Consider the following 13523-nt stretch of genomic DNA (forward strand, 5'->3'; position numbering starts at 1 on the left):
TATTTAAACCTTTGGTTGTACTTTGTTTTACTGTACCAGTACCAGTGTAGACAGCTTAGACTGGCTTATGATGATCTAGTCTAAGCTGTTTCAGAACTGCGATTAGGATATTCACTAATACATCTGCCATAACTGCTACAATCTAATCTGTGTTAGGGTCAACCATTCACTTTCATTTTGAATGGTACAATTAGTTGTTTCATATGTGAAATTTCAGTCTTACTTACTTGATTTTGCCTGGTCCCTGCCCGTAGCCCTTGGCTTCTAATTTCCTGTAGAAGTTTCTTAGTTTGGCTTCAAAGTCTCTGCGGTAAGGAGCTGGAGCCCTGGCCCTTTGCAGGCCTACGCATGCACGCACACACACACACACACACACACACACACACACAAAGTTTTTGTTTAAAACACAGGGTAATAATGTATGTAACACTATGGTTGAGAAAGTGCTAAGATCCTTTGCTTAAGTAAAAGCACTAATACCGTAAGTCCATTAGAAATAGTTTCCTTTCAAAATGTTCCCTTTATAAATGTAGAGATGTATTATTAAAAAAATACGATAACACATCGTGGTTAAACTGTACCGCCTGCAGAAATCGAGATTCCATGAAATGCTTTTGTGTAAGTCATTAAAGTCTCCCAAACCTTTTTTCATGTGTGTGAATATCAGTTGTGCTGCTCCTGAGTTTTTCCTGAGTTTTCCACTCGCAGATCAGTCTGGTATCCCGAGACAGAGAATATTTGGAGCCGTTCGCCAAACGACCGACCAATCAGCGTTGGTTTTGAGGCGGGTTTAGGTGTGACGCAACGAGAAATGACTGTTCAGTCTTAACAACATGGCAGCTTCCACGGATGAGATGAGCGTAGCTATCGCGCAAGCTTTATCCGAATTAGAAAGTATTCCTTCATTGAAGAAGAGCAAAAAACGTCACTGGAGGCTTTTCTCGGAGGAAAAGATGTTTTTGCTGGTTTCGGCAAGGGTTTGATCTGATTGGTTGATTTAGCCCGTCTATCACCAACATAGGTGGTGATGGACAGATGGTTTATCCAATCAGCTAACCAGTATTTTTGCCCCTTCCCAAAAGTTCTCCAACGGAAAGTTCCCAGATGGATAGGCTGAGCAAATGCGAAGCAATCCATCTGGCGGAGTCAGGTTAGTGTCCTGTATCCTAAAATACACTTTTTTTTTTCCATTTCAAAAAAGGAAAAATTCCCTTGCACCTCTTCATTCAAACTAACAACAGCGCTTTGCATTTATTATTAGCAGGTCTATGTTGCTCTCACATTACCAAATAACGAAATATAATACATCTCATAACTTTCTTTTCTGTGTTTTGATTTGGTTAAAAAGGAAACTCATATGGCAATGTAATTTAATTTAATTACTTAATTTAAAATCTTTCATAGCATGGTCCTTTATATTTTTAAGATTTGATTCACATGTATACAGGCAACTGTGGAAAGACTGCTCCCTGTTATGTTATGTAGGTATGTTTTTTATTAATAGGAAGGATATTTTAAAAGAAAATAGCTGTTCTTTTAACAGTGTGCTTGACACCCATCACGCTTTCGCAATAAGAAGGATTAATACAATATGAACAAGTCCAGGAATGTTTTCATCTTACCCATTCAGTCAGAGAAACGGTAAACTCCAAACATTTGTGATTGGCAAGACTTACCAGGAGAGTTCTGTGGCGAGGAGGCGGGGGAACAGCGAGGAGAGATGCTGAAGCAAGGGTGGATAGGGTGAGGTGGAACGTAGGACATGATCTCCTCTTCGAATAAACTACAAGAACATGACACAAAAAGAGCACAGAAGACGTTCTTTCTCTGCACAACATAGTGTCCAAGCATTAGCTGTGTGTGAAATTCAGTAATTTGTGACTACATTACTGTAAAAGAAAACAGATGATACCGAACATTCTGGGTTCAGCATGTGCTTTACCTTAACAGGATGACTAGGTCTGCGTCACATGACAACTTCTCAACCCCTTGAGTACCTTCTGTCCGAAGGTAGTGGATTTTCTCCCTGAACAGTCAACAAGACAAAGTCCTTAAGTTCATGTTATATATTGACTTGAATTCAAGTAGTTATTACAACTAAATATGTAGGTTTGATACTGAGATGCACCTCTGTTTCATGGAACAAAGTAATTGTGTAAAATAAGTGTAATCAAAATTTACATCATTGCAGGTTCAAATCAATCATCGTTCACAATTCATTTTCAACAGTATGTTGTTACTGGTTAGTAAAGACTGGAGTTGTGGAGGTAGTCACCCAAATCCCTTGAGAACGCAGAGTGTCCTTTTACCAAAACAAACTTGGATGGCAAACAGCAGCTGGCACTGTTTATGTAGTGTGACATTTGCACTGAAAAGGCCAAAAAAGGAGGAAAATGGATTGAGAGGCTGATGGGGAACACGGACTGGAGAGCCTACACAGGGAATTGGCGGAATCGCCATTCCTCTTCTTCCTGGTTTTCTTTACCCATATGTCTCCCTTGGGGTGAGAAACAAGTAACATCATGGGTTGTCAATACCAACTGAAACAGACTGGAACAAACCAGTTCTCAGAATTGGCTTAAACTAATGGGTTTCCCTGCCTTTATTGACTGCTTTAAAAATCAAATTCTAGTAAAGTCAGTGCCTTTCATGTATTTATTTATGGTGCAGCGGTATGATTTTAACCAGAAGGCTGCTGGTCTGATCACCAGACTGGCAGGATAAATCTACTGTAGGTGGGGATATTTCTCCAGTGAAGCTGCTCATTGGCAAACAAGGCATTTCCGGAAAAAGATTAAAGTCTCCTTGGGTAAACAAAAATCTAGATCTGTCACAAAGAGTTCACAAAGAAATAAGTGGTTACTAGTATTAAGAGTCGAGACTATAACTAGGCATTATATGTCTGTGCTAGAGTTTAAGTGACACTTTTCATACCAGCCTATACGACCAAAACCAAATGGGCAAACACACCAACCAAAACCAAACCACACAAGCTAGCTTTAAAGGTCCTATTTGGATGCTTTTTTATAGACCTTAGTGGTCCCCTAATACTGTATCTGAAGTCTCTTTTATATAGGCCTTAGTGGTGCCCTAATACTGTATCGGAAGTCTCTTTTATATAGACCTTAGTGGTCCCCTAATACTGTATCTGAAGTCTCTTTTATATAGACCTTAGTGGTCCCCTAATACTGTATCTGAAGTCTCTTTTATATAGAGCTTAGTGGTCCCCTAATACTGTATCTGAAGTCTCTTTTATATAGACCTTAGTGGTCCCCTAATACTGTATCTGAAGTCTCTTTTATATAGACCTTAGTGGTCCCCTAATACTGTATCTGAAGTCTCTTTTATATAGGCCTTAGTGGTCCCCTAATACTGTATCTGAAGTCTCTTTTATATAGACCTTAGTGGTCCCCTAATACTGTATCTGAAGTCTCTTTTATATAGACCTTAGTGGTCCCCTAATACTGTATCTGAAGTCTCTTTTATATAGGCCTTAGTGGTCCCCTAATTCTGTATCTGAAGTCTCTTTTATATAGACCTTAGTGGTCCCCTAATACTGTATCTGAAGTCTCTTTTATATAGACCTTAGTGGTCCCCCTAATACTGTATCTGAAGTCTCTTTTATATAGTCCTTAGTGGTCCCCTAATACTGTATCTGAAGTCTCTTTTATATAGACCTTAGTGGTCCCCTAATACTGTATCTGAAGTCTCTTTTATATAGACCTTAGTGGTCCCCTAATACTGTATCTGAAGTCTCTTTCCCGAAATTCAGCCTTGGTGCAGAATTACAGCCACTAGAGCCAGTCCCACAATGAGCTTTCCTTAGTATGTGCCATTTCTGTGCCTGTAGCTATTGAGGAGGAGAGAGGGGGAGGTGGAGGGGGGGGTGGCCTTGACCACCGTGAGCCTTTGCTCGTTTGAAAGCCATGATGTCTCTCTCTCATGGGTGGGCCAAATTCTCTGGGCGGGCAAAGCACAGAAAGGGGAGGTAACCTTTCCCCTAATGACTTCATAAGGAGCAAGATTCCAGATCGGCCCATCTGAGCTTTTATTTTCTCGGTTTACACCTATCACCATTTCTAGCCACTGGGGGACCATAAGCAGGCTGGGGGAACTCATATTAATGTTAAAAAACCTCATAAAGTGACATTTTCATGCCATAGGACCTTTAAGGGTGTTGTTTAGTCTGGTTGAATCAGACTCTCTTTGTTATCCAGAGACCCTTTAAAGAATATGGAAATAGTAGTTCATTTGTGGTAGGAATGTGAAACCTTGATCTGGACTAACAACAAGGTTTAAGCTAAATGGCTCCCATGACCAGGTGAACCTTGCATTCTAGGATGCAAATGAGTGCAGTTGCTAGCAACTAGGCGTAGAATAAATCAAAGTCTGACCTGGACTAGCAACGAAATATGCAGCTTTCTTGATATTTGGGCAGTTAGGACTAGGGAAGCAACGGTGAGGAAAGTTTCCCACATATTAATAATATAAATAATGATAATTGTGACAACACCAGTGTTATGAATTACACATGACATTTTACAAGAAAAGATAGTCATCGATTGGGTTTAAATCTGAAATATTGCATAATAGGCGCCTTTGCTTTTCACTCCTCTGACACCAAATTCTCCACCATCCTTTTGTTGGTCGGCTCTTGTCGGTAACATCAGCCTACTGGGAGTCTCTTATTGCCAGATCTCCATAGCGCTGATGGATGTTGTGGTTTTAACCGAGCTAGACCGATGCTGTTTTGCTGTTGTTGTTCTCCATGAAGTTAGCTGGAAATAATATTGTAGCATTTTATGTGAAGTGAGCACTGCACCAGGCTTTAAAAAAAAAAGAGCCTTTTAAATGCTACATTGCTTGTAAAGAAATAATGGGAGTAACAGTTCTTTTCCTCTTCCAAACTACAAGTGTGAAAGTGTCACAGCATACAAAGTCGGACTAATTAGTAAAAACCATTCAGGTTGTTGCAAGTCAAGTTAAAGTTCATTTGATGACGTGTATAAAAGCATAACACCACCATCTCACCACTTGGTTGGATTTCTTTGCTTGGATAGTGGATGAGATTTCAAAACTATGTAAAAAGTGCAGGAAAAAAAGAAAAAGATAAAAAAAATATCAGAGGATGGGAGAGAGTAGGAGGGAAACATGAAGAGGGAGGAATACTGTAGTAGCAGTAATAATGTATATAAAAAATTGTTATCCATCTAACACCGGACAGCAATGAACATCAGCAATCAAGTATTTAAAACATATCCACCTAAATTGCTGAAATCACACAGCTTTAGAAGATTATGTTTTTGCATGGAACAATCGTTGTGAACCAGGAACCCGCCCCACATACATATGGACAGTGATGATAAAAATCAATGTCGACTTCAATATTACTGATTCAATCCATTAAGAAAGAAGCATACCTCAGTGCATGGTTTCGGCTAAGGCTTGGCTGTCGCTCCTGCAACATGTCAAATATATTTGGCTGTCGAAGGAATGCCACTATTTTGTCATTGTAAGCTAGTGAGAGAGACAAACAGAGAGCAGCAGCACATTAACACATAAAAAGTCATTCGAAAGAATTAGTGAGCGTTAAATGCATTGCATTAGGTTGATCGTGTTATGACAGTGCCTACACGGAGCAGTCAGCTGTTGTGAGTTGTTGTGCTGGCTTCGTATGGCGGCTACCAGGCTGTTTCCAGGCCTGGCCATTAGAGAAGCCCCACGACTCCTGGACACATCAGAGGCCTGGGAATAAACACCAACGGGACACATGACTGTTGAATATTTAACAGTTAATCTTCTGATAAGGCCCTAAAAGCCTACTAGGTATACTGATTGCTGTTTACCTCTAATACATCTGATCTTTCTAGAACATTTCTAGGTAATGTCAGCATGTGAGCAGGATGCAGTCAACCAGTCATCAATGTCTACTTGTTAATGGATCTGATGTGCACATTATCTAGCATAGCTAGTGTCACGTTAGTATTGAAGCTGAAATCCTGCAAATGATGAAACTTTTTTTTACATTCTTTAGCTGAACTGATGTTGAAACTTACAGCAAACACAATTGAGTTGTGGAAGTTTACCATTGTGGAAGTTTACCATTGTGTTTGAAGGTTAATTCTGGTGATGTTCTGTATTTTTCTTCTTATCAACAAATCCCTTGTGCACCCAAACTAATCTGATCTTCCTAAAATGTTTGTGTGTGTGTGCATATCCAAAGCATGATATATATTATTCCTCTGCACCATTGTTATCCAAAAACACATCAATGAGCCACACTTTTGCACTGATTGACATGTTCCTCCATTACCAAGAACACACACAGAAACACACAGAAACACACACACACACACACACACACACACACACACACACACACACACACACAGTACTTTATTGCACTATTTTCTCCGGTTTGATCAACATTTGTTACAAAAACTAAAGTGACCAGCTGTTTTAGGAAATTACTAAGCCTTTTGTAAAAATTTATATATTTCTGAGCTGTCTTTTCAGATTCACGTCTTCACTAGGAACCAATGGGCTTGTGGCTGAGTGCTATATCAGCTTACGGAGAGCATCTCTATTTTCATCGATTGTGTTCATTTTTTCATGAGTTGACTTTTAGGAAGGGAATATATAATTTATATGTGGATATAAATGCAACTAGTGTGTAGTTGCAAACTAGTTACATTCAGAGTTCTGAATCGAAAGTACAGGCGTGTGTGACTACCTCCCCAGCGCTATAGCTGCGTAGTCTCTGCAGATGCTGCCTGTGAGCGAGGTGGCCCGGCAGCCGGCCATTTTGTAGAGGGATGCGCGGGTCAATGAAGGTCGTGGCTCGACTGTTGTGGTCCACAAAGAAAGACTGAGAGACAGAACAAAAATCAACTATAATTATACAGAATGATTTTGAATGATCTGCCAGATACACACCCACACACCTCACTCATGACCACGTACACATTTCTCATGCTATAAATACTCATATTACCCATGGTATAAATAAATAATACAAAATATGTAAATAGAAAAATAGAAATACAGGGAGCAGTGAATACAAAAAGGTATTGCATTAGGCCTGGAGTGACAGATCTAGCTGCGAAAGTTTGTGTGTGTGTGTGTGTGTGTGTGTGTGTGTGTGTGTGTGTGTGTGTGGTCACTGGGTGGTGGTGATGGTGGTCGGTTTCTGCAGCCTGTCTACAGCTCTGTTCCGAAGCCTGTTGGTGCTTGCTCCTGGGGTGTGCCTGAGGGGAACCCTCCCATAGATGGTGTGCAGTTTGGACACTGGGGGCTAGATTTATCAAGCCGTTTGCGCCTGTTTCCAGGCGCTAATTGGTCGCAAAGACGGACGTAACCGATGCGGGCTATTTACAAACAGGGCGCACTTGGGTAAAATCGCAGATTGTCTGCCACATGAGCGAGAAGAGACAAGTTGCGCTTTCAATATGCGTTCGTGGGAGTGTTGTGGGGAAAGTGGGAGTTCCACCCAAAAAGGTGGGAGGATAAGCGCAAAGTGCGCCTAATTATATATTCCGTGGTATTTACAAAGACTGTCCGTGAAGAGTCTCTATTCTGCGGGGAAATTCTCCGCCTCTTAAAAGCAGGTCTGAACCAGCCGCAGTCGAGTTTCCTCGTAGACCTTTATGCCGCTGGTGAAATGGCAACAGTAATTTGAGCAAGACGAAGACATAGGCGAGGCTGAAAATATTTTAAACACAAGAATCACGCTTTGTCAGTGAACACAACATCATTTAGCGTTACAGATCAAGCAGCCATGCAATATTAGAGTTACTGGAAGAAATCAAAGATGAAATTGAATCTCCCACTCAGCGTTCACATCCCATTCCAGCAGTTGTTAAAGTCCTCGCTACATTACAAATATTGGCATCGGGATCATTTCAAACAGTCATAGCATCAGCAGTGGGAATATCACAGTCTGCGCTCAGCCATATCATAGCATAAGTACCGCTTTGCTACAGCGCAATCTACGGTATAGTGGGCGGAGAAAGACGCTGATTGCCTGATGGGTGTCAGGGTTGATAAATACTACGCAAAATGTGGAAGCATAGCGAAGTATAGTATAAGCATAGTATTACCGAACTTGCATAAACAGACGCAGCGCAAACTGCGCTAGTGTTAGTTAATTAGGCCCTCGGTGTGTCGTAAATTGATAGGCGGCGTGCAGTTTAGGAGCTGGGTGTGTGTGGTCTTAATGCTAAAGTATTCATACTTTATGGACAGCTGCCCCATTTGGAAATGATTCACATAAAACATGGTACCAACAGCGCCACCATGTGGTGGGGTACATGTTTTAGCTTTTGGCTAAGAACGGTGAAGTCTGTGTTCAAATGTTTCCACCATTTATTCTTTTTTTGTTTTTTTTGCTCCTTTACCACATATGTCATCTAATCTTCACCAAACCTGGTACAACAAGAAATACATGAACTATTAATTGGTTACCAAACTTTTGAGTTGCGCCCTGTTTCACTTAACAGGTCATAACTCTTTGATGCTGAATTGGATTGCAACCAAATTTGGGTATGTTGTACATACATTCACATTGCACAAATGTGTAACATAAACATTTCTACCCACAAGGGACACTACAGTAACATCAAAACTTGTTATTTCTACAATTCTGTTTAATAATAAATTAAAGCTAATATAACCGCTAATAAACGGTTACTATTCCTTAAAACTAAACTTTGCTGGATTACAATCTTTCCATCTGATCAAGATTTGTCGTTGGGCTATCAGTGTGGCAAATGACAGAAGTCTTAGTTTAAAAAACCCTCTCCGACCTACTCCCGGACACCCTGCCCATAGCAGTGGTTCCCAACCTGGGGTCCGGGCACCCCCAGGGGGGGGCGGCAAAGATCACAGGGGGGCGCAAGTCTTTATCTGGTTAGAAGTTGATGTAAAAAAATAAATATTTGCACATTAAAGAAATTATGATAATACACTAGAATATATAATGTATACAAAAGTCTGTATAAAAACTATATATTTTGTTGTATCCTCGTTTTTCCTGCCCCACAGCATCACTATTATATGAATGAAACATGGCGGAGAAACGTAAAAGTGCTGATGACTCCTCTGTATCAAAAAAGAAAGAGAGGCTCTATCTCCAGAGTTACCTCAACTTTGGTTTCGGGGGGGGGGGCTCAGCTTTTATAGACATGAGTAGGGGGGGCGCCAAGGAAAAAAGGTTGGGAACCACTGGCCTATAGAGCCAACCGGTCTGTACACGTCACAGTCAACACAGCTCTTTATTTCACTCTCCGGCACCTGGACTCCTCAGGAACCTACGCCAGGATCCTGTTTGTGGACTTCTGCTCTTCCTTCAACACCACACTCCCGGGCTCTGCTGCAGGACAAGTAGTCCCAGCTGCACGTGCTTGACTCCACCTGCAGGTGAATCACAGACTTCCTGTCTGACCTGAAGCAGCACGAGAAGCTGGGGGAAAACGTCTCTGACTCTCTGACCATCAGCACCGGCTCCCCTCAAGGCTGTGTCCTTTTCCCCTCGCGGACGACACCACTCTCATTGGACTCATCTTTGGTGGGGATGAGTCCGCCTACAGGTGGGAGGGTGACCATCTAGTGACCTGAGTAAGAACAACTTGGAGCTTAACGCTCCCGAAGACAGTGGCGATGGTTGTGGACTTTAGGAAGGACGGAGCTCCACCCGCACCCATAAACCTGGGTGACTTCACACTGTGGAGTCCTTTTGCTTCCTGGGCTCCATCATCTCCCTAGTCAAAAAAGCCCAGCAGAGGATGTACTTCCTGCGGCAACTGAAGAAGTTCAACCTGGTTCACTTCTACAGGGCTATCAGTGATTCCGTCCTCACCTGCTCCATCACCATCTGGCACACTGCTGCCACTGCTAAGGACAAGGGCAGACTGTAGCGCATCATTCGCTCTGCTGAGAAGGTGACAATCTTCTTCAATCTGCTGTCTCTCCATGACCTGTACGCCTCCAGTACGCTGAGGCGGGCAGAAGATGTGGCTGATCCCTCTCATCCCGTCGGGAATCCCGGGAAATAGCTGTTTTTAGCCCAAGTAATGTATCGATATCATTCAAATATGCGTTCCCAAATCCGTACATTTTTTATATTATTTGTTTCATTATTAAGGCAAAAGAACACAGTTTATGTCCATCATCAACACAGTTTGCAATGATCAATTCTGCTGCGTGATCAAGTGACCTGCGTGTGTAATTATGAAATGCCGGGTGGAACGTCTGTGACTTGTCTTCTGAAAATCTAGGCAACCCTTATAACTATATTTAACAGAACTCCATTATAAAAACTAACGAAATCTACTAAAGTAAAATGATTCTTAAACCATTCTGTAAAAAAAACCCTTCTGTGGCTGTTGAGATTTGTAAGCTTCAACTAAATTAAAGAAAACGACCCACAAAAATGTACAACTGTGCACTGCAAAAGGACAGAGCAATAGGCCTATGTAAAACTGAATAAAAACAAAACAAAAAAAAACAGCCTAAACACTCTGCCGTAATATCAGCATTGCATTGAACTCGTGACAACTTAGGCTACATATTTCTTTTAGTTTACAATGCATTCTCACCCTGCCCTTCTTTCTTTTTCTTCTGGGAGTATGCTTTCAAGAAGCAGAGAGCATCTTGCGTTTTTTTGGCCGCAGATAGAAAACGCTCTCTCCGCCTCCACGGATGTAGCCTACTGCTGCGTAATAGATTTAGTGAGCCTCTATTACCCTAGCTACGGTACGGCACCGTTGCCTGCATCAACTTTACCGTATGACAACAAGAGACGCTATATTGTACTATATGTATATGCTTTTGCACATTCTGCACTCAATCCATTCAGCCTCCTTTTTCCTATGTTAAATAGCTATTTGTTTCTGTATTTATTGTGTATGTTTAATATGTTTGTTTATGTATGGACCAATCACCAAAGTAAATTCCTTGTAAGTGTAACTTGCGTTACGCTTGTTGCCACAAAAAAGAATACGAAAATGTTCTTACACGATGCCCAATACCTTGTGTATGTATTTTGTAATTGTTGAAATGATAGCTAAAAAAAAAAAAAAAATTGCTTTTTAACACCAACAAGAGGACAAAATAATGTACATTTTGTATCTCAAATATCACAGATCATATCTACTACATTGCATTTGCACAGTATATGTGCATTTGTGGGTTTTATATTTGGGGCTGTGTTTAACATACAGAATGTAACTTCAGCCACAGGATGAACTGTGACCTTCTCTGGGGTTCATGCTGCACAGAACAACATGATCAAACAGCTGAACATGTGTATCCGTCCAGTGTTGTGCCCCGAGCTCATTTAGCTTTGTTAGCATTACCAAGTATGACACGGTACTGACTAAGAACCATCCCCATCCATTGAAGGGTGCTTCTACATATGTCACCTACCTTGCCCTGTGGGTCAGTCTTGATCTCCCAGCCTCTTGGCAGATCCAGCTGAGTGTCTGCAAACTTGTTGAGGAAAACCACCAGGTCCCGGTTATGTTGGTAGCGCTCAAAGTTCCTGGCATCGCGACGCACCTTCAGGATCATGTGTTTCACACAACTGCTGCTGGTGAACATCCGGTAGGCTGCCTGGAGAGAGAACATCTCCAAGTTTACTTTGACATTCAAAAGTTAAATTGCTGTGTTGCTGACAGTAATACATGTTTTTTGGATTTTATTTTGGCCATGTATTTGTATATGTTATGTGTGTGAGTGTGTGTGTTTGTGTGCGTGTGTGTGTAAAACAGATGCTTTCCTCAATGTTGCATTGAATGTATGTTTTATCCAAGTCTTTGCGTAAAACATATTAATTAGGGTCCAAACACAGCCCAGTCACACTATTATTATCCTTTTTTATAAAGTTGCTGTTTCCTGGCATCTTTCTACTTGTGTAGCACTTCTTCAGGAGATACACAGTATTATTGTATTTTTCTATATTCTAACATGTTTCAGTGATTTTATATAATTAAGTATTAAAATGTATAAGCCTGGATTGCTGATATGCAGAAATGCTGAAAGCTTTGGGTGTGGAGGGGCTGTCTTGACACGCCTCTTCAACATGTCTGGGACTGTGCCTAAGGAGTGGTGGTTCCCCTGTTTAAAAAGAGAAAGCGTGTGCCAATTACAGGGGTATCACACTTCTAAGCCTCCCTGATAAAGTCTACTGCAAAGTGCTGGAAAGCAGATGAGTGGGGAGGGGTTGCGGTACGGTGAGCTGGGGATCTCATCGCTCCTTTTTGAAGATGAAGTGGTCCTGATGGCATCATCGGCCTGTGACCTTCAGCACTCACTGGATCGGTTCACGGCTGGGATGAGGATCAGCACCTCTAAATTTGAGGCCACGGTTCAAAGCAGGATACCGATGGAGTGCCTACTCCGGGTAGGGAATGAGTCTTTACCCAAATTAAGGCGTTCAAGTATCTTGAGGTCTTGTTCGCGAGAGAGGTGACAATGGAGCCGGAGAATCGAATCAGCGGGGGCAGTATTGCATTCCTCTACCGCACCGTTGAGAGGGATGAGCCACAAGGCAAAGCTTTCGATCTACCGGTTCATTTCCAGCCTATATGTATTTTTGTTTTCAACGAAGCATTCTCCTCTCTTTGCCGCCTCTAACGTTACCTCGCTTGCCCAAGTGAGGGAGCGGTACCGCAGTGTGCGGCAAATGTCGGAGCTGACATTAGCATTGATGTAAAAATGTACGGTCTTTAGCAAACAAAATGGATGATCTTCGGCTGCGGATCACCACTCGTAAATGTATTATGGACTGCAACATCATGATTTTCACGGTAACATGGTAACAACAGTGCTGTGTAACTCAACTCTTGGCTGTTTTGGAAAAAGGAAATAATGAGAGAGTAACAGGTAAACTAGCTGTTAAAGTGAGTTGGCTTTAAGTGCTGTATAGTGGATACAGATCAAAGTAGTAGTCGTAGTGCCAAATTCAAATTTGAGAATGGAATTTTGGTGTGATGTTAGCACACCTTCAGCAAGAGTTTGACAGAAAGACAGTTCATCCAATCTCCTGCCAAGTATTTTTTCAAAGTGTCCTTTTCCAAACAGTTTCCAACGACGGCTTTTCAGATGGGAATAAGATGAGGCCAGTATAGTGTTTGTGCAGTTTGCAGTTATTTAACTAAAAAATGTAAAGAGGGTTCTTTCCTGAAAGTTGGACATCTGCACTGTCATCGACCTTCAGTATGATTATTGCAATCCAATGGTCTAAACTGTTTGTTGAAGAATTTATCATCATTATTTATACATTTTTCTAACTCAGGTTGAAGCAGTCAACCTAAATTGAGTTTATTGCAACTTAAATAAATAAATAATCAGATTCTACATGGGCAGCATATACAGACCCTTTCCAAAAAGTTAGAATATCATGGAAAAGTTTATTTATTTCCATAATTCCATTCAAAACGTTAAACTTCCATAGATTATAGATTCAGGGCCCACAACTTAAACGATTTCAAGTATTTAGTTGTTTATTTGTACATAATTTGGGC

The 13523-nt window shown here is 41.3% G+C and overlaps 1 protein-coding gene across 5 annotated transcripts in view; it reads right to left on the minus strand.

The window, feature by feature from the left end:
* The window catches only part of hecw1a (HECT, C2 and WW domain containing E3 ubiquitin protein ligase 1a), a 96918-nt gene that overhangs the window by 21215 nt on the left and 62180 nt on the right, over positions 1 to 13523 (minus strand). For all 5 annotated transcript variants that reach the window (XM_028569102.1, XM_028569101.1, XM_028569104.1 and 2 more), the window contains 7 exons: positions 11425 to 11610; positions 6734 to 6868; positions 5634 to 5745; positions 5421 to 5517; positions 1943 to 2026; positions 1677 to 1783; positions 228 to 342 (listed from right to left, as the gene is read on the minus strand). In XM_028569102.1, the coding sequence (XP_028424903.1) occupies positions 228 to 342; positions 1677 to 1783; positions 1943 to 2026; positions 5421 to 5517; positions 5634 to 5745; positions 6734 to 6868; positions 11425 to 11610 (836 nt within the window). The remainder of the gene's footprint in view (positions 1 to 227; positions 343 to 1676; positions 1784 to 1942; positions 2027 to 5420; positions 5518 to 5633; positions 5746 to 6733; positions 6869 to 11424; positions 11611 to 13523) is intronic.

The sequence above is a fragment of the Perca flavescens genome, chromosome 22 (genome assembly GCF_004354835.1).
Source record: "Perca flavescens isolate YP-PL-M2 chromosome 22, PFLA_1.0, whole genome shotgun sequence".
Lineage (NCBI taxonomy): Eukaryota > Metazoa > Chordata > Actinopteri > Perciformes > Percidae > Perca > Perca flavescens.